The 18,208-nt window shown below is 49.0% G+C and overlaps 1 protein-coding gene across 1 annotated transcript in view; it reads left to right on the forward strand.

The window, feature by feature from the left end:
• notch3 (notch receptor 3) overlaps positions 1 to 18,208 on the forward strand; it is a 248,761-nt gene that overhangs the window by 86,544 nt on the left and 144,009 nt on the right. The window contains exon 3 of the mRNA XM_072490978.1: positions 14,509 to 14,651. Within this exon, the coding sequence (XP_072347079.1) occupies positions 14,509 to 14,651 (143 nt within the window). The remainder of the gene's footprint in view (positions 1 to 14,508; positions 14,652 to 18,208) is intronic.

Raw genomic sequence — 18,208 nt, forward strand, 5'->3', positions numbered from 1 at the left:
CTCTATATATTTGTAGAAACTTTTACTATCTGTTTTTATATTCTGAGCAAGTTTACTCTCATAATCTATCTTACTCTTCTTTATAGCTTTTTTAGTAGCTTTCTGTTGCCCCATAAAGATTTCCCAGTCCTCTAGTCTCCCACTAATCTTTGCTACTTTGTATGCTTTTTCCTTCAATTTGATACTCTCCCTATTTCCTTAGATTTCCACGGTCGATTTTCCCTCTTTCTACCGTCCTTCCTTTTTGTTAGTAAAACCTTTGCTGAGCACTGTGAAAAATCGCTTGGAAGCTTCTCCACTGTTCCTCAACTGTTTGACCATAAAGTCTTTGCTCCCAGTCTACCTTAGCTAGTTCTTCTCTCATCCCATTGTAATCTCCTTTGTTTAAACACAAAACACTAGTGTTTGATTTTACCTTCTCACCCTCCATCTGTATTTTAAATTCCACCATATTGTGATTGCTCCTTCCGAGAGGATCCCTAACTAGGAGATCCTGAATCAATCCTGTCTCATTACACAGGACCAGATCTAGGACCGCTTGTTCCCTCGTAGGTTCCATTACATACTGTTCCAGGAAATTATCCCGGGCACATTCTATAAACTCCTCCTCAAGGCTGCCTTGACCGACCTGGTTAAACCAATCGACATGTAGATTAAAATCCCCCATGATAACTGCTGTACCATTTCTACATGCATCAGTTATTTCTTTGTTTATTGCCTGCCCCACCATAATGTTACTATTTGGTGGCCTATAGACTACTCCTATCAGTGACTTTTTCGCCTTATCATTCCTGATTTCCACCCAAATGGGTTCAACCTTATCCTCCATAGCACCGATGTCATCCCTTACTGTTGCCCGGATGTCATCCTTAAATAACAGAGCTACACCACCTCCCTTACCATCCACTCTGTCCTTCCGAATAGTTTGATACCCGTGGATATTTAACTCCCAGTCGTGACCATCCTTTAACCATGTTTCAGTAATGGCCACTAAATCATAGTCATTCACGATGATTTGCGCCATCAACTCATTTACCTTATTCCGAATACTACGTGCATTCAGGTAAAATCCACTTATGTTGGCTTTTTTACCTCTGTTCTGAATCTTAACACCTAGATCAGTAACCTCTCCTAAGTTATATTTCCTCTTAACCTTTCTCCTAATTTTCCTTGTCGTTGAACCCATATCTTCCTGTAACAACCTGCCGCGTCGCTTACCATTCATGTTTTCACTTCCCGTTTTATTCCCTTTAGTATTCCTGGTCCTATTCACTGAGCTCCCCTCAGTCACTGTACCTTGTACTGTCGCCCTTTTTGATTTTTGACTATGGCTTCTCTGCCTTATACTTTCCCCCTTACTGCCTTTTGTTTCTGTCCCTGTTTTACTACCTTCCTGCATCGGTGCCCACCCCCCTGCCACATTAGTTTAAACTCTCCCCAACAGCTCTAGCAAACACCCCCCCGGGACATCGGTTCCAGTCCTACCCAGGTGCAGACCATCCGGTTTGTACTGGTCCCACCTCCCCCAGAACCGGTTCCAATGCCCCAGGAATTTGAATCCCTCCCTCTTGCACCATCTCTCGAGCTACGCATTCATCCTATCTATCCTGACATTCCTACTCTGACTAGCTCGTGGCACTGGTAGCAATCCTGAGATTACTACCTTTGAGGCCCTACTTTTTAGTTTAACTCCTAACTCCCTGAATTCAGCTTGTAGGACCTTGTGCCGTTGTTTACCTATATCGTTGGTGCCTCTGTGCACCACGACAGCTGGCTGTTCACCCTCCCCCCCCCAGAATGTCCTGCAGCTGCTCCGAGCTATCCTTGACCCTTGCAGCAGGGAGACAACATACCATCCTGGAGTCTCCATTGCGTCCGCAGAACCGCCTGTCTATTCCCCTTACAATTGAGTCCCTTATCACTACAGCCCTGCCATTCTTCTTCCTGCCCAGCTGCGCAGCAGAGCCAGCCACGGTGCCATGAACCTGGCTGCTGTTGCCTTCCCCTGGTGAGCCATCTCCCCCAACAGTATCCAAAGTGGTATATCTGTTTTGCAGGGAGATGACCGCAGAGGACACCTGCACTGCCTTCCTACTCTTGCTCTGTCTTTTGGTCACCCATTTTCTATCTCCCTCAGTACTTTTCACCTGCGGTGTGACCAACTCGCTAAATGTGCTCTCTACGACGTCCTCAGCATCGCGGATGCTCCAAAGTGAGTCCACCCGCAGCTCCACAGCCGTCAAGCGGTTTAACAGGAGCTGCAACTGGACACACTTCTTGCACGTGAAGGAGCCAGGGATAGTGGACGTGTCCCTGAGCTCCCACATCGCACACGAGGAGCATGACACGGGTCTGAGATCCCCTGCCATGCCTTAAACATTCGGTTAACTTCAACAATTACAATTTCCCCCCAAAAATAAATAAATATGTAAGTAAACAACGAAGAAAAAAATAAATAAATATACCAATGAAAAGAAAAAGAAAACAGAAACACTACTTACCAGTCACTTACCAGGGATAAAAAAGCACTTCCACCCAACCCAGCTTCGAATTTCCACCTAGATTCAAATTCCCAAACTCACTCTTGGTTCTGTCTCACTCTGGCTGTGTCTTCTCTGGCTCACTGGGAGAACTCACTGGGAGTGAGTTTACAAGTTGCTCTTTTTAAATTGTCCTGAATTGACTCCCCTCCCCCACCTGCTTTTAGATCAAGGTAGATTTAAGTGACTGACACTTAACTGCCAACCAGTTATGTGAGTGGGTGGGGCAGCCCTTGTTAACCTACACTGCACAATTCTAGCTTAATTTAAATCAATTTAAACTCCTGAAATTGAAAAGGAGCTGCCTTACTGATTTGATTCAATTCCTACCTAGATTCAAATTCCCAAACTCACTCTTGGTTCTGTCTCACTCTGGCTGTGTCTTCTCGGGCTCACTGGGAGAACTCACTCCCAGTGAGTTGGGCTGGGATTGTTCTCCTCAGAGCAGAGATGGTTGAGGGGGGACCTGATTGAAGTGTACAAAATTATGAAGGACATAGGTGAGGTAGATAGGAACAAACGTTTCCCCTGAGCGGAGGACTCAATAACCAAGGGGCACAGATTTAAGGCAATGGGCCGGAGGTTTAGGGGGGAATCTGGAACTCGCTGCCCGAAAGGATGGTAGGGGCGGGAACCCTGACAACATTTAAGAAGCATTTAGATGAGCACTCGATATGCCATAGCATGCAAGGCTGCGGGCCAAATGCTGGAAAATGGGATGAAAATAGATAGATGCTTGATGGCCAGCACAACATGATGGCCGAAAGGCCTCTTTCTTTGCTGTAAAACTCCCAAGAGTCTGTGGCCCAGTTGGAAGCGCTCTTGCCTGAGTCACAAGGTCTGGCTTCAAGCTCCAGGGCCCGAGCACACAAATCTACTCCAGTGCAGTGTTAAGAGAGTGCTGCATTGTCTTTTGGTTGAGAGGTTAACCCAAGCCCCACCCCGCCCCTGTCATCCCGAATGCTGACTCAGAAGTGATTCAGTGGGGGCTGGAGTCCTTGGGAGCCTCTGGCTGTTGTGGAAAAGTGAAATGTTGTGTTTTATGGGGAGGGGGAGTAAGACGTTGCCCAGTGTCAGCACGGAGCCAGTGCACCTGCTGAATGTTGACTGGGCAGCAAGAGTTGTCAACTTCTGTGCCTACACCATTCCGTTAAGATATTTTGGAGAAACCATGCATAGAGGTAAGGCATCAAGTAGAAACACACAAGATCAACATTGTCGCTTTCTCCGTTTGGTGAAGAGTTATCCTGCTTTACACGAAGGCCTTGGGGCTCAAGGTCTGCAAATTTAAAGCACAGGCCCAATCCTTCAAATGGTGCTTAAATATAAACACCAGCTCCTCACTCCGTATACCCTTTGAGTAGGTGCTCCAAAACGTGAAGCCACGTTGGCACAATGGTTAGCATAGCTGTCTCACAGCGCCAGGGACCTGGGTTCAATTCTGGCCTTGGAGTGACTGTGTGGAGTTTGCACATTCTCCCCGTGCCTGCGTGGGTTTCCTCCACGTGTCCGGTTTCCTCCCACAGTCCAAAAAAGATGTGCAGTTTAGGTGGGGTTACGTAGATAGGGTGGGGGATGTGGGCCTGGATGGGATGCTCTTTCAGAGGGTCGGTGCAGACTCGATGGGCCGAATGGTCTTCATCTGCACTGTAGGGATTCTATGGATTCAAACATCCCCTTTCTCCAATAATTTCTGTTAATTAAACAGTGAATGACCATTCGTATATGAACAAAATATTTCTATGAAGTAAGTTTGTTCTAAACAACCAGCTCTAAATATGATATTCGGAACTGACAGTGCGTTGACCGACCTGCAAAAATGTGCAGCTATTTTTAAAAAGGAATTTATTTATTTGAAGTACCTATGCTGTGAAATTGAAGCTTTCCTCCAAGCTTGAGTATAAATCAACAGTTGTGGAGAGGGACACTGGTGACTAATTATGTATTGGTGTGACTGGCGGCGTTTCAGTCTGCTTATTCGCCTGTGGTGAAACCATGACAACCAGGATCTCTGGCAATAATAACTTGGCTGGAAATAGTTGCAAGGGAGTGAGACACGGAGTAGGAAAATGCAACATGCCAGTGGGGGGAGGCGGCGGCGGCGGTACTTTACCTGGGTGACGTTTTTATTATCTAGCAGACAACCTCTGACCCTGTCCCCATTTTACTGCGGACGAGCTTCTTAACGTGAGCCCAGAAGATGGTGGTATTATTGAAATCAGATTACAGGTGCTAAACAACACCAGCTCAGGCTATGATGCTTAGCCTACATGAGTAAATGCTCAAATTTAACAGACCTTCAGACAACATTGTTTTGTGTACTTTCCGGCTTTTTCATAATTAAGGGTCTCCCCCTCTCTTGACGGACTCACTGCTTTTCAGTTCGGGCCTCGCTCATTAGCCTGGGTGCTGACAGACTAAACCAGAGGGCGTGATTCTCTCAGCCCGGGGCCGGGCCGGAGAATCCCCGCGACCGGCGCGAATCGCGCCACGCCGCCTCGACGCTGGCACGCGATTCTCTGCCGGTTGGGTGCCACGCTGCCGATTCTCGGGCCGAGCGGCCGTCGTGAAAAACCCGAGTCCTGCCGGCGCCGTCCACACCTGCTCTCAGCCGGCGGGAACTCGGTGTGGAAGAGTCCGGGGGGGCCTCCGATGTGTCCAGGCCCGCGATCGGGGCCCACTGATCGGCGGGCCGGCCTCTCTGGCTGGGGGCCTCCTTTCTTCCGTGCCGGCCCCTGTAGCCCTACGCCATGTTGCATCGGGGCCGGCATGTTGAAGGGAGCCACTGCGCATGCGCGCGTTGGCGCCGGTGCCACTACACATGCGCGGATCCGTGGCACCCAGTTGACGCCAGGATCTGCAGCTGGAGCAGCGTGAACCACTCCAGTGCCATGCTGACTCCCTGTAGGGGCCAGAATTGCTGATCCTGAGGCCGTGTTGACGCCGTCGAGAAATGCGACGCCGTTTCTGACGGCGTCAACACTTAGCCTCAGGATCACAGAATCCCACCCAGCGTTTTTCAAACTTTTACCGGCTGACCTTTGTGACCCACGCAGCTTGAGTCCCACGACCCACCCACTTTTGCTTACTTTTAATGCGACAGGTGAGCTTGCTTGGTTCTAACACTCTCACTTGCTTTGTCATTCAATGTTACATTTCTGTTAAGGACTTTAGCAGATGATTTAAGTTCTTGCTCATCTGTTGAAAAAAAAAATTGAGAAATTTGTCCTCAAATTCACCTTGCCTCGTCTTCAGATGCCTTTGAAGATTTGAGGGTTTTAATCTTTCATTTGCCAGTACTTCCCTATACACAACACACATGAGCTTTGCATCCTGATTGCAGTGGCACAATTAATAAACCCAAACCTCAAGAAATCATCTTTATGCTGCTTTGTTCCTGATTTCAGCTTCTTCTTCATGGGTTGTTCACCACAGGCCCTGGAGCTCACAGCAGCACTGCAATTAATAATAATAATCGCTGATTGTCACAAGTAAGCTTCAATGAAGTTACTGTGAAAAGCCCCTAGTCGCCACATCCCGGCGCCTGTTCGGGGAGGCTGGTACGGGAATTGAATCCCCGCTGCTGCCTCCTTCTGCATTACAAGCCACAAAATGGATGAAGCTCTCTCACGTTCGAGCACAAAGCGGCCACTGGATCGCGCCTGTAGTCTCTGGCGAATTGTGATAACTTAAACATCATGGGGGCAAGGCTTTTGCATTTTTATAGCTCCTTTAACATAGTAAAACATCCCCAAGGCATTTCTCAAATAAAATTAGCCATAGAAGGAGTTGTGAGGCTAGGTGACCAGAAGGTCTTGAAGAGTTAGGATTTGAGGAACCGAGAGATTGAGCCAGGACATTTCAAAGGAGAATAGGAACATGAGTAGGCTATTCAGTCCCTCGATGCTGTCCTGCCATTCAATGAGATCATTGCTGATCTGAGATTGAGACAGGGAATTTCAGATCTTACGTTCTCGGCAGCTGAAGACACAGAATAGTGGGGAGATTAAAATTAGAGGTCAGAATTACAGGAGTACAGAAATCTTGGAGAGTTGCAGGAGGATACAGACCAAAGGAGGTATTTGAAAAAAATGGTACACACCTTACCCTGAACTTTTACAATAAACTAACTTTCGTTCCCCCAAATCTTTATGAAAAGTTTCATTAATTTTGTTGGCCTGCATCATGGCCACTTACACAGCGACGCGAGGCACGGGGACGGTTCTGCCACCCTCTGTCCCAGCTGGGGCAGCACGGTAGCATAGTGGTTAGCACAATTGCTTCACAGCTCCAGGGTCCCAGGTTCAATTCCTGGCTTGGGCCCTATCTGTGTGGAGTCTGCATGTTCTCCCCGTGTGTGCGTGGGTTTCCTCCGGGTGCTCCGGTTTCCTCCCACAGTCCAAAGATGTGCATGTTAGGTGGATTGGCCATGCTAAATTGCCCTTAGTGTCCAAAATTGCCCTTAGTGTTGTGTGGGGTAACTGGGTTATGGGGATAGGGTGGAGGTGTTGACCTTGGGTAGGGTGCTCTTTCCACGAGCCGGTGCAGACTCGATGAGCCGAATGGCCTCCTTCTGCACTGTAAATTCTATGAATTCTATGAATTCTAGAGAGTGATTAGTGATGCAGAGGCCTGATAACGAAAATAGAATTCCAGTGTTAGCCGGGAATCAGATTTTGTGCAATAGGCCTGCAGTAGGAGTGGTAGCGAATCACTTTCTGCTGCACCCGATTTTCTTGGCCAGTGAATTTTCCGCACTGAGCAATTGGGGAGAAAACGTCTCTTAGCGGGAAAGAAAAGAGTGGCACTATCAGGAAAAAGTCAGTGCCGTACGGCAAGAAGCCGGGGAAGAAAAACAAAGTGCAGGCCTCAAAGGGCCAAAGCGGCTGCTGTGAGATGGAATGAGATTGCCTCGGAGGGGGTTGTGTAATCCCTCATTATCCGGGTAGATTATGATTAGTGGATCAGCCTATTTCCGCAGCAGTAGAGACAGAAGCTTGTGGAATGCAGCCGCTGGACTTTAAGGGTGGAAGAACGAGGCCCAAGGCCTGAATCAGCCTCATTGTGCAGCAGGTGACCTCGCGACCCCATTCATTCCCCACAATGCTGTGTTTTAGTCTTAATTCTTGTGTCCACCAGGAGAAAACAAAAGGAGGCAAAATGGTCACCACAAAACAGCAATAGTCAGACTCCCTCTGTGGCATCGTTCATCATTTTCAATCATTTTTCACTTTTTTTTTGGACTGATGTATAGGCCTTTTTTTTGGGACTAATTCTTCTCCCTACCCCAACCCCCCTCAAAAGAACGTAAGCTCTTTCTGGTGGGCCAGCTGCTGAATGGTGACTGGGAGAAAGCTGAGCCCGGCTCCCTCACACACAAAGACTTACTAAATGTCTCCATGGCCACGCTGACCTGTTCAATCCTGGCAGCTTGCAAACCGACCAATGACCAGGTCAATTCTTAACCCTTTCCTGACTTTTGTTGGGTGCTTTTCTGCAATTTCCTCCTCCCCCGCCTGCCCTCAACTAAGACGTCAATTAAATGTCCGATATCGATGTGCCTGTTGAAAAGAGTGAATGCTGACAGGCCATTTGGTCATGTGATGCACCACAAAACGCCTGTTGCAATTTCTACTCAACCTCCAGTATATACCAATAGAACACTGCATAGCAATTGGGGATTGAGCACATAATCAAGGCTGTCGCTCAAGTGCAATACTGAGGGAGTGCAGCATGGTCAGAGGATAGGAAATTAAACTAAAGCTCCACCTGCACTCTTGGGTGCACGCAAAGGATTCCACGACACTACTTAAAAGAAGAACATGGGCGTTGTCCCTTGTGTTCTGGGCCAATATTTATCCCTCCGCTGCAGCATCACTACAACAGATTTCAATAGTGGTCTGATTATGGCAGAAATACTCTTCATTTCTTCACATCCGCATTCTTACACTTTCCTGTGCGGCACGGTGGCGCAGTGGTGAGCACTGCTGCCTCACGGGATCGAGGACCCTGGTTCGACTCCAGCTCCGGGTCACTGTCTGTGTGGAGTTTGCACATTCTCCCCGTGTCTGCGTGGGTCTCACGCCCGCAACCCAAAGATGTGCAGGTTAGGTGGATTAGCAAAACTACTTCCACTTTCCTCTCCAATTGCTCGTAGGGACCAATCTTCAATTCCAATGAACAATATGACCAGGACTGTGTGCGCCACAGTCCCTCATGGGCTGACAGCCTATGGGACCGTGAGACGGGATTTTTGGATCGCCCCCAGCTTTGAGGCAGCAATGGCTGCCGAGGAACTCAGACTGATTCCTGACAGTTGCAAGGCCTCTGTAAACCCCTGTGTTCCTCTCTATTGGTGGACATGAGCCAATGGACTTCTCTCTGGGCCTGATTGCTGCTGCCAAGCAAGCCTGTGAGAAGGCAAGCCTCGAGGCGCGATTTAATGAAAGAAAACAGAGCCCTGTTCTGGGTGGGAATAGAGGAGTCATTCCCGGCGCTTGTTGTGCTGGGAACGATCCCACTATTGAACAGGATTCTGTTATTTGTTCGGCCTTTGTGGGAGTGTCGCACTTCCTGAACTAAGGAGCTCTGCTGGAACTCTCTGCCCTCCAACACCCCAACTCTCTTGTTGGGGGGTCCTCAAGCCTCACCGCACTCCACCTCATATGGGCAGGGCACCTCTGGGCTGGATCCCCTCCACAGGCAAAATGCCACCCGGGCACCTTGGCACTGCCAGCCTGGAACTCTGGAAATACCCCTGCAGATTGGCAGTGCACCTGGGCACCCTGTCAGTGCCAGGCTAGCAGTGCCACGGTGGCTGGGTGGCATCAGCAGTACCAGGGTATCACCCTGCTCAGAGGTCGACTACCCGGGTGCCTTCGATCACCTGGGAGCCCCGCCCCCCCTCCACAAGTGCTATTCCGCCTGGTTCCCGTTTGTGCAGACCAGTGCTAACCGGGCCTGGCTGGGATCTCCACGGCGAGACCAATAGATCCCGGGGGCTGGTTATTTCTGGCCTAGGCATAGCTAAAGTGAGCCGTTAAGCTCACTCTAACATGCCAGTCTGGATCACTCCCATTGTGGACAGGATCTAGATCGCGACGTCTCCCGAGATCCCGTTAACGAGAAGAAGCCTCTCGCGGGACTTACCGGCCAGTCCTGGCCCGATTTTCGCCAGAAATGGCCGGTAAATCTTGCCTATTGTCTTTTTTTTGTAGAAAAACCTTTTCATCATCTACCCAATGCTGAACCCCTGTTTCCTCCCCTCCCACCTGGCACAACTGCTCTTCTATCTGCAAAATTTCTCTCTGGCTGCTGTCATGGGAATGTCTCTCTGCATGCTAAAGAATGTCTCCAGATCACTTGATGGTTTCAAAGTAATACCTGTTTCTGTAAGGAATGCAAACCTACTGTCTTTGTTAAAAAGGGTCTTTGACTTATGGATGTTATTAGGAAAGTTACTAAGGGTAACTATTAGTACCCTTATAGAGTACTGTATCTTTGGGGGAGTGTTGGTAGTTGATAAGATATTTACTGTGTATTTATAAAATGTTCATTGGATTCAAAGAATAAACATTGTTTTGTTTAAAAATACTTTAGATCTCTGTTGCATCACACCTCTAAAGTGGGCCCTTGTGCTCCAAATAACCAAAATCTATTAAAAGTTGTGGGTCAGGTGAACTCCATGATATACTTTGGTGTTCTCTAAACCCTGGCCCGTAATAGTGCAAACAAAGCCTGAGGCATTGAAATGGGATCACACTGGGAAAATGTTTAGGAATCACTGGACCAGGGAGAGGAATACATGAGATGATTTTCCTGATCCTCAGGTGTACGTAACGGAAACACTTGTCCTATTCCTGAAGGCTCCTCCCCCTGTCAACAGCCGTTCTCCTTGAAGTTCTAGATTTTTTGACACCACCACTGAAAATTCGCTGGTTCTGCCATTGCCCATGGTTTGTAACCTGAGCATGGGACCCTTATCTGGGTCTGGAGTGACTCGCAAAAGAGCAGGGAGGGGGGCAGTATGGTGGCTTAGTGGGTTAGCACTGCTGTCTCATGGCGCCGAGGTCCAAGGTTCAAACCCGGCTCTGGGTCACTGTCCGTGTGGAGTTTGCACATTCTCCACGTGTTTGCGTGGGTTTCGCCCCCACAACCCATAGATGTGCAGGCTAGGTGGATTGACCACGTTAAATTGCCCCTGAATTGGAAAAAATTAATTGGTTACTCTAAATTTAGGGCGGACCACCCCCTGACGTCTCAAATGACCCTGGTACCTCATAACTTGATCATTTGGTCATTTATCACATTGTCGGTTTTGGGACCTTGGTGCGTGCAAATTGGCTGATGCATTTCCAATGTCTTGCTTTAAGCAGATGAATGGGATCAGCATAAGTAACATTGTAAGAGTATGATTTGTGTTTAGCTTATTCCGGGGGGGAAACCAGGGGCGAAATTCTCCGGAAACGGCGCGATGTCCGAAGACGGGCGCCCAAAATGGCGCAAATCAGCCGGGCATCGTGCCGCCCCAAAGGTGCGGAATGCTCCGCATCTTTGGGGGCCGGGCCCCAATCTTAAGGGGCTAGGCCGGCGCCGGACGAATTTCCGCCCCGCCAGCTGGCGGAAAAGGCCTTTGGTGCCCCGCCAGCTGGCGGGGAAATTACATCTCCGGGCGGCGCATGCGCGGGAGCGTTAGCGGCCGCTCACGGCATTCCCGCGCATGCGCAGTGGAGGGGGTCTCTTCCGCCTCCGTCATGGTGGAGACCGTGGCGAAGGCGGAAGGAAAAGAGTGCCCCCACGGCACAGGCCCACCTGCGGATCGGTGGGCCCCGATTGCGGGACAGGCCACCGCAGGGGCACCCCCCAGGGCCAGATCGCCCCGCGCCCCCCCCCCCAGGACCCCGGAGCCCGCCCGCTCCGCCTTGTCCCGCCGGTAAGGTAGGTGGTTTAATCTACGACGGCGGGACAGGCATTTTAGCAGCGGGACTTTGGCCCATCCGGGCCGGAGAATCGCGCGGGGGGGCCCGCCAACCAGCGCGGCCCGATTCCCGGCCCCGCCAAATATCCGGTGCCGGAAAATTCGGCAACCGGCGGGGGCGGGATTTACGCCAGGCCCCGGCAATTTTCTGACCCAGCGGGGGGTCAGAGAATCTCGCCTCAGGACTGGATCTTGTTGGGACCTGAGCTTGGGGGGTCTCCATTGACAGGCATGATGTTGGTGTATGGGCCCAGAGCCCCGAATAACGGGTACTGCTTATACTCTGGGTTTAGGATTATCTGACAAGATCAGGATTACTGGTCGGGGCTGGTTTAGCACAGTGGGCTAAACAGCTGGCTTGTAATGTAGAACAAGGCCAGCAGCACGGTTCAATTCCCATACCAGCCTCCCCGAACAGGCGCCGGAATGTGGCGACTAGGGGCTTTTCACAGTAACTTAATTGAAGCCTACTTGTGACATTAAGCGATTATTATTATTATTATTACTGCTCCTGTGGAGAATAAAGACAATACAGACTTGGGCCAAATGGCCAATGTAAAAATCATTGGTCTCCCTGTGTGAATTTGCACACCACTGAATTTTGTAGTGTTTCCTGACTAAGTTGTATAATTATTAATATTCCATGAGGCGCAGATGATAGCACTATCATTTCTGAGTCTCAAGGTTCCAGGGTCAAATCCTAATCTGGGGCTTAAGCACAGAAATCCGGGCTGACTCTCTAATGGGCTAAGGGAGTACTGCACTAGCACAGGTGCTCCCGTTTGGATGAAACATTAATCCGAGGCCCCATCAGCCTGCTTGGGTGGGTGTGAAAGATCCCATGACACGATTTCAAAGAAGAGCAGATGGGTTATCCAGGGTGTCCCGGCCAACATTCAGCCCTCAATTAACATTACAAAAAACAGATAATCACATGGCTGTTTGTGAGAGCTTGCTGTGTACAGCTTGGCTGCTGCGTTCCCTAAGTTACGACAGAAGCACTTCATCGACTGCAAGATGCCCGGAGACAGGTGACTTCAAAAATATGTTATAATGCTAGTCTTTTTTTCACATTGCAGTGATGTTCTGTGTGGGGAGCTTTGGATCGAGCCCGAACTGAACACAACCCCACAGGAATAGAAACTCCTGTAAAACTTTGTCAATAAAGAAAAGGAATCTTCTTCCACTGACTAACCCAGTATCAAAGAAAAATGGGTAAAGGGGCACCCGTGGCCTTAATGCCACTCTCTTACTTCTGAACATCGACATAAAAATGGCGCTGTCCAGCCTTGGCCTCTCTCTCTGCAGCTGCTCTCGAACCGTACTTGCTGTAAATACAGCTGCTGTGCACATCTGGCCACCTTGGGTGTACGGAACGGTCTTTACTTTCTGTAACTGAACCCCGACTCATTTCAAGTGCAATTTTACATGTCGCCTGCACGGCCCCATCCCAGCTCTTTCAGGTTGGTGGCCCGTGACGCGCAAACAAAGTTCCATACGGCCACAAATTGACCGTTTGACAAGGGGCGAGGCGTTGAAATGTTGGAATGAAACGGTTAACAACCAAAATGTCTAAAACTGCCCTGAAGTAAATCACCAATGGAGCAGGAATTGGTGGGGGGTGGGGGGATGCGAAACGTCTAACTGCAGTGGGTTAACAAGCAGCCATCTCTCTAAATTTATTTTTAATTTTGAGCGCGCAGGGGATTTAAGCTCCTTTAAATTTTTCTTGCGGCCGTTCACACGCAATAACCCAGGGGCCAGTGTCTGCGCGGGGACCTCCAGGTTGCTTCGCAGTTGTGCAGCTTGGAGGGAACGTTGGACAAGCGACAGGAGATTGGACGGTGAAGGGGGTGATGAAACGCAGCTGGTCGAGCGAATGTTTCAGAATCCTGGTGGCCGGGAGATGACAGTGTGGGAAAGTCTTCCACATCAAGCCGCTATGAGACCCTTTCTGGACCTGGGCTGCTTGATGAGAACAAGCTGTTGGAATCGAGTGTTTAACAGGGGGCCCAGCTCCAAGCCTGAGAAAACCTAAACTTCTCCACTTGATCCAGATTTATTACCAACAATGTTATCAGTTCATGTTCCGTTATTGGTCTGTATAATTTTTCTCTTCTCATTCCTCCCCCTGGAGAAAAACCTCAGTTGAGGAGTTAACCCCTGCCTCCCACACAGAAATCTCTCTCCAATTTCCTCCCCTGTTGTTTTGAAAAGGCCGACAGTCTCCACAGCAGAAAAACAAATCGTTCAGCTAGCACAGCTCCGTCCGTCACAAGAACCTTCTCTCACGCCTCTTCACCCCGCCCTCGCAACATATCCTTCCATTACTGCCTCCCTTGCGGTTCTCCACTTTCCCCTCAAAAGACAAAAGCGCATCCCTGTGGTAGCGAGTTTCACATTCTCGTTACTCTCTGCACGAACATGTGTCTCCTGAGTTCCCGATTTTATTCGTGACCATCTTGTATTTATGTCTCCTGGTTCTGCCTCATAAGTGGAAGCAACGTCGCCACATTGACCCTGTGAAATCCTCCGTAATCTCAAGGGCCTTGATTATTTGGTGGGGGCATTCCAACGATGGCAGCTACTCTCAGTGGATTGGTCCGTTCATACACGAGCTGAAACAGTGAATGCCAGCAAGATGTTTGACCCCAAAGGGCGTTGTGGTTATGCCCAATCTTGTCTCAATGGGGGAAGGGTAAGCGATGATTGCGAGTGGGACCTCTGCATATCTGCATCTCCAATTTGTAATATTGTAATTGTTCTGCATTTTCATCCTGTCCAAACGAAATAACTAGAACACAACATTTCCCTGAGATCTTCCTGAGCTGTATATTTTAGTTGGTTGTTTGATTTATAGAAGTGCTTTACGATTTGCCAGCTCTGAGCGCAGACTATCTTTGCGTAATTGTTGGTTCCACGATTTTTAATTGCTTCAATCTCGAAGGTGCATAAGGAGCTAATACCCTCTTTCTTTCTCGCTTTGTACAGGTGTCGGTCGGGTTACCTTGGGAACTTGTGCCAATTTCCTGACCCCTGCATAAGGTCATCATGCTTAAATGGAGGAATATGTTCCAGTTCAGTAGTGGATGGCACAGTGCAGTACACGTGCAGCTGTACGCGAGGGTTCCGAGGTAAGCTAGTTCCAGATGTGGAGAAAACGATACATTGTGAAAGCGTGCTGATGGCCTCACGGGGACAATGGGGCATCACTGATAACAATGGGCTCGTTCACCAGACCTCATTGAATCTATCACCAGCGGGCCCCATCACAGGAAAGAGAGGGAACAGGTGATGTGGTGTGTTCATCAAACTACTCTCGAGGAGAAAGCAGGGAGCGGGGGAAACTAAAGAATGTAAATTCCTTCCAGTGCTCCTCCTCTTCCCCAGCTTAATGACCTATGAGAATCAGACAAGTTTCTATGGCCTCGTCACTCCTCATCTGCAACCTCCTCCAGTGCTATAACCTTCCAGATCTCTGAGCTCTTGTGCATGTCCCCCTTCCTTGGCTTGGGTGGCCGGTGCCAATATAAGCACCTCCATGGCGAGAGTCAGCTTCATCACGCAGTGTGACGTGATCACACATGAGGTAATGTCATCCCATTTGGAGACCCTGAGTCATTGGGAGAGACAGCACGAGTGTGGGTGCAAATAAAAAACCCCAATACACATCTGACTCTTGCATCTCCACCCCATTGAAACTACTACAGACAGGGAAGGAACAAACACAAGGCCGTGCGTGCTTCACTGAGGTAAATAGACCGCGGGATTCTCCGTCGGCAGGATCCTCCACTTGCGTGTTTCCCAACAGCGTGGAGTGGCCCACAATGGGAAACACCATTGGCCGGCTCTGGGAACAGGGAATCCCGCTGCTGGCGGTAGTGTGCCGTGCCATAAAACAGAGCTGGCGGGATGGAAAATCCCACCCAAGATGTATGGGCAGATTGACTGATAACCAGATCATGGAGGCCACCCTATCATTCCTCCAACTCTTAATGCCATGCCTTCAGTCATTTAGGCCCTAAGCCCAGGATTGTCTCTCTGTCTCTGTTGCTCTCGCTCGCTCTGTGTGTCTATCTGCGCTTTGTGTATATGTGTATGTATGTCTCTGTACGTGTGTGTGTGTGTTTCTCCCTGTCTGTGTCTAACCGTGTCTGTCACTTTCTCTGTCTCGCTGTACAAGCAGGTGTGTCTCTGCACACATGTCTCTGTGCATGTTTTCTCTGTGCATGTCACGATGTGCGTGCATGTGCATGTCTCTGTGTGTGTTTGTCTATCTGTCACTCTGTCGGTCGGCGGTCTCAGTCGGTCTCTCTCACTCTGTGTCTCTCTCGCTGTCTGTCTGTCTCTCTCTGCCTCTGTCAATCTCTCTCTGTGTCTCTCTCTCTGTGTCTCTCTCTGTATCTCTCTGTCTGTCTCTCTGCAGTCTCTCTCTCTCTCTCTCTCTGTCTTTCTCTCTGTCTCTCTCTGTCCCTCTCTCTCCAGTTGTCAATGTGTAGTTCATTTCTCCCAGTAAGATTTTCTTTACCCGTGGTCTGAGTCGATTTTAGCTCTGTTACACATTAATTAGAGGTGTGAGCTCTTTGATCTGTGTGATAATCCTCTTAATCCCTCCTTTGTCTGCTTTTCATCTTGGATTCTTTTGAGTCACTCCACTCAGCAGCCATGCCAAACATGTTTTCTCCAATTTTCTCTCCCCCTCGGAGTTGCTGGTGCTGGAAACCCTGAGCTATTCCTGAGTACCATAGGTGGGAGTACACAGCGAACATGGGAAACTGTTCCAGAGAGGAAATGTGTGGTAACAGATCCCTTTCTCTCGCTCTTTCTATGTCTGTCCACTCTCTCTCTCTCTCTCTCTGTCTGTCTGTCCTCTTTCTCTCTCTCTCTCTCTCTCTGTCCTCTCTCTCTCTCTCTCTATATTCTCTGTACTCTCTGTTCTCTCTCTCGATAGTCTATTCTCTCTATACTATCTGCCTACACTCTCTCTCTCTCTCTCTCTCTCTGTCTGTCTGTCCTCTTTCTTTCTCTCTCTCTCTCTCTCTCTGTCCTCTCTCTCTCTCTCTATATTCTCTGTACTCTCTGTTCTCTCTCTCGATAGTCTATTCTCTCTATACTATCTGCCTACATTCTCTCTCTCTCCTCTCTCGCTCTCTCTCTCTCTCTCACATACTCTCTATATATATTCTCTCTTCCTATACTCTATTATCTCTCTCCATAGACATAGGAGCAGAATTTGGGCAGCACGGTAGCATTGTGGTAAGCACAATTGCTTCACAGCTCCAGGGTCCCAGGTTCGATTCCGGCTTGGGCCACTGTCTGTGCGGAGTCTGCACATCCTCCCCGTGTGTGCGTGGGTTTCCTCCGGGTGCTCCGGTTTCCTCCCACAGTCCAAAGATGTGCGGGTTAGGTGGATTGGCCATGATAAATTGCCCTTAGTGTCCAAAATTGCCCTTAGTGTTGGGTGGGGTTACTGGATTATGGGGATAAGGTGGAGGTGTTGACCGTGGGTAGGGTGCTCTTTCCAAGAGCCGGTGCAGACTAGATGGGCCGAATGGCCTCCTTCTGCACTGTAAACTCTATGATAATCTATGAATTAAGCCATTCGGCCCATTCAATCATGGCTGATATTTTTCTCATCCCCATTCTCCTGCCTTCTCCCCATAACCCCTGATCCCCTTATTAATCAAAAACCTATCTAACTCTGTCTTAAAAACACTCAGTGATTTGGCCTCCGCAGCCTTCTGCGGCAAAGAGTTCCACAGATTCACCACCCTCTGGATGAAGAAATTCCTCCTCATCTCGGTTTTCAAGGATCATCCCTTCAGTCTGAGGCTGTGCCCTCGGGTTCTAGTTTTTTCTACTAGTGGAAGCATCCTCTCCACGTACACTCTATCGAGGTCTCTCAGTATCCCGTAAGTTTCAATAAGATCCCCCCTCATCCATCTAAACTCCAATGAGTACAGACCCAGAGTCCTCAACCGCTCGTCAAGTTCTTCATTCCAGGGATCATTCTTGTGAACCTCCTCTGGACCCTTTCCAAAGCCAGCACATCCTTCCTTAGATACGGGGCCCAAAACTGCTCACAATACTCCAAATAGGGTCTGACCAGAGCCTTATACAGCCTCAGAAGTAATCCCAGCTCGTATATTCTATCCTTCTTGACATGAATGCTAACATTGCATCTGCCTTCCTAACTGCCGACTGAACCTGCATGTTACACTTACGAGAATCTTAAACTAGGACTCCCGAGTCTTGAAAATTGGACTCTAAAATCTTACCAATGACTAAAGCCAGGCTAATTGGCCTATAATTTCACATCTTTTGCCTCCGTCCTTTCTCAAACAGGGGTGCTACATTAGCCATTCTCCAGTCCTCTGAGACCCTCCCTGCCTTCAGTGAGTCCTGAAAGATCATCACCAAGGTCTCCACAACCTCCTCAGCTATATCCTTTAGAACCCTGGGGTGTAGTCCATCCGGTCCAGGTGATTTATCCACCTCCAGATCTTTCAGTTTCCCCAGAACCTTCACCTTAGTGATGGCCAATGCACTCACCTCTGCCCCCTGATTCTCCTGAAGTTCTGGTATCCCAATGATGCAAAGTAACTATTCAGTTCAGGAACATGAAAACACTGGTGGAGAAAATAAAGGAAAATCCAAAGGTATTTTACTAGTATATTGAGGACAGGAGGTT

This window comes from Scyliorhinus torazame, chromosome 27 (genome assembly GCF_047496885.1).
Source record: "Scyliorhinus torazame isolate Kashiwa2021f chromosome 27, sScyTor2.1, whole genome shotgun sequence".
NCBI lineage: Eukaryota > Metazoa > Chordata > Chondrichthyes > Carcharhiniformes > Scyliorhinidae > Scyliorhinus > Scyliorhinus torazame.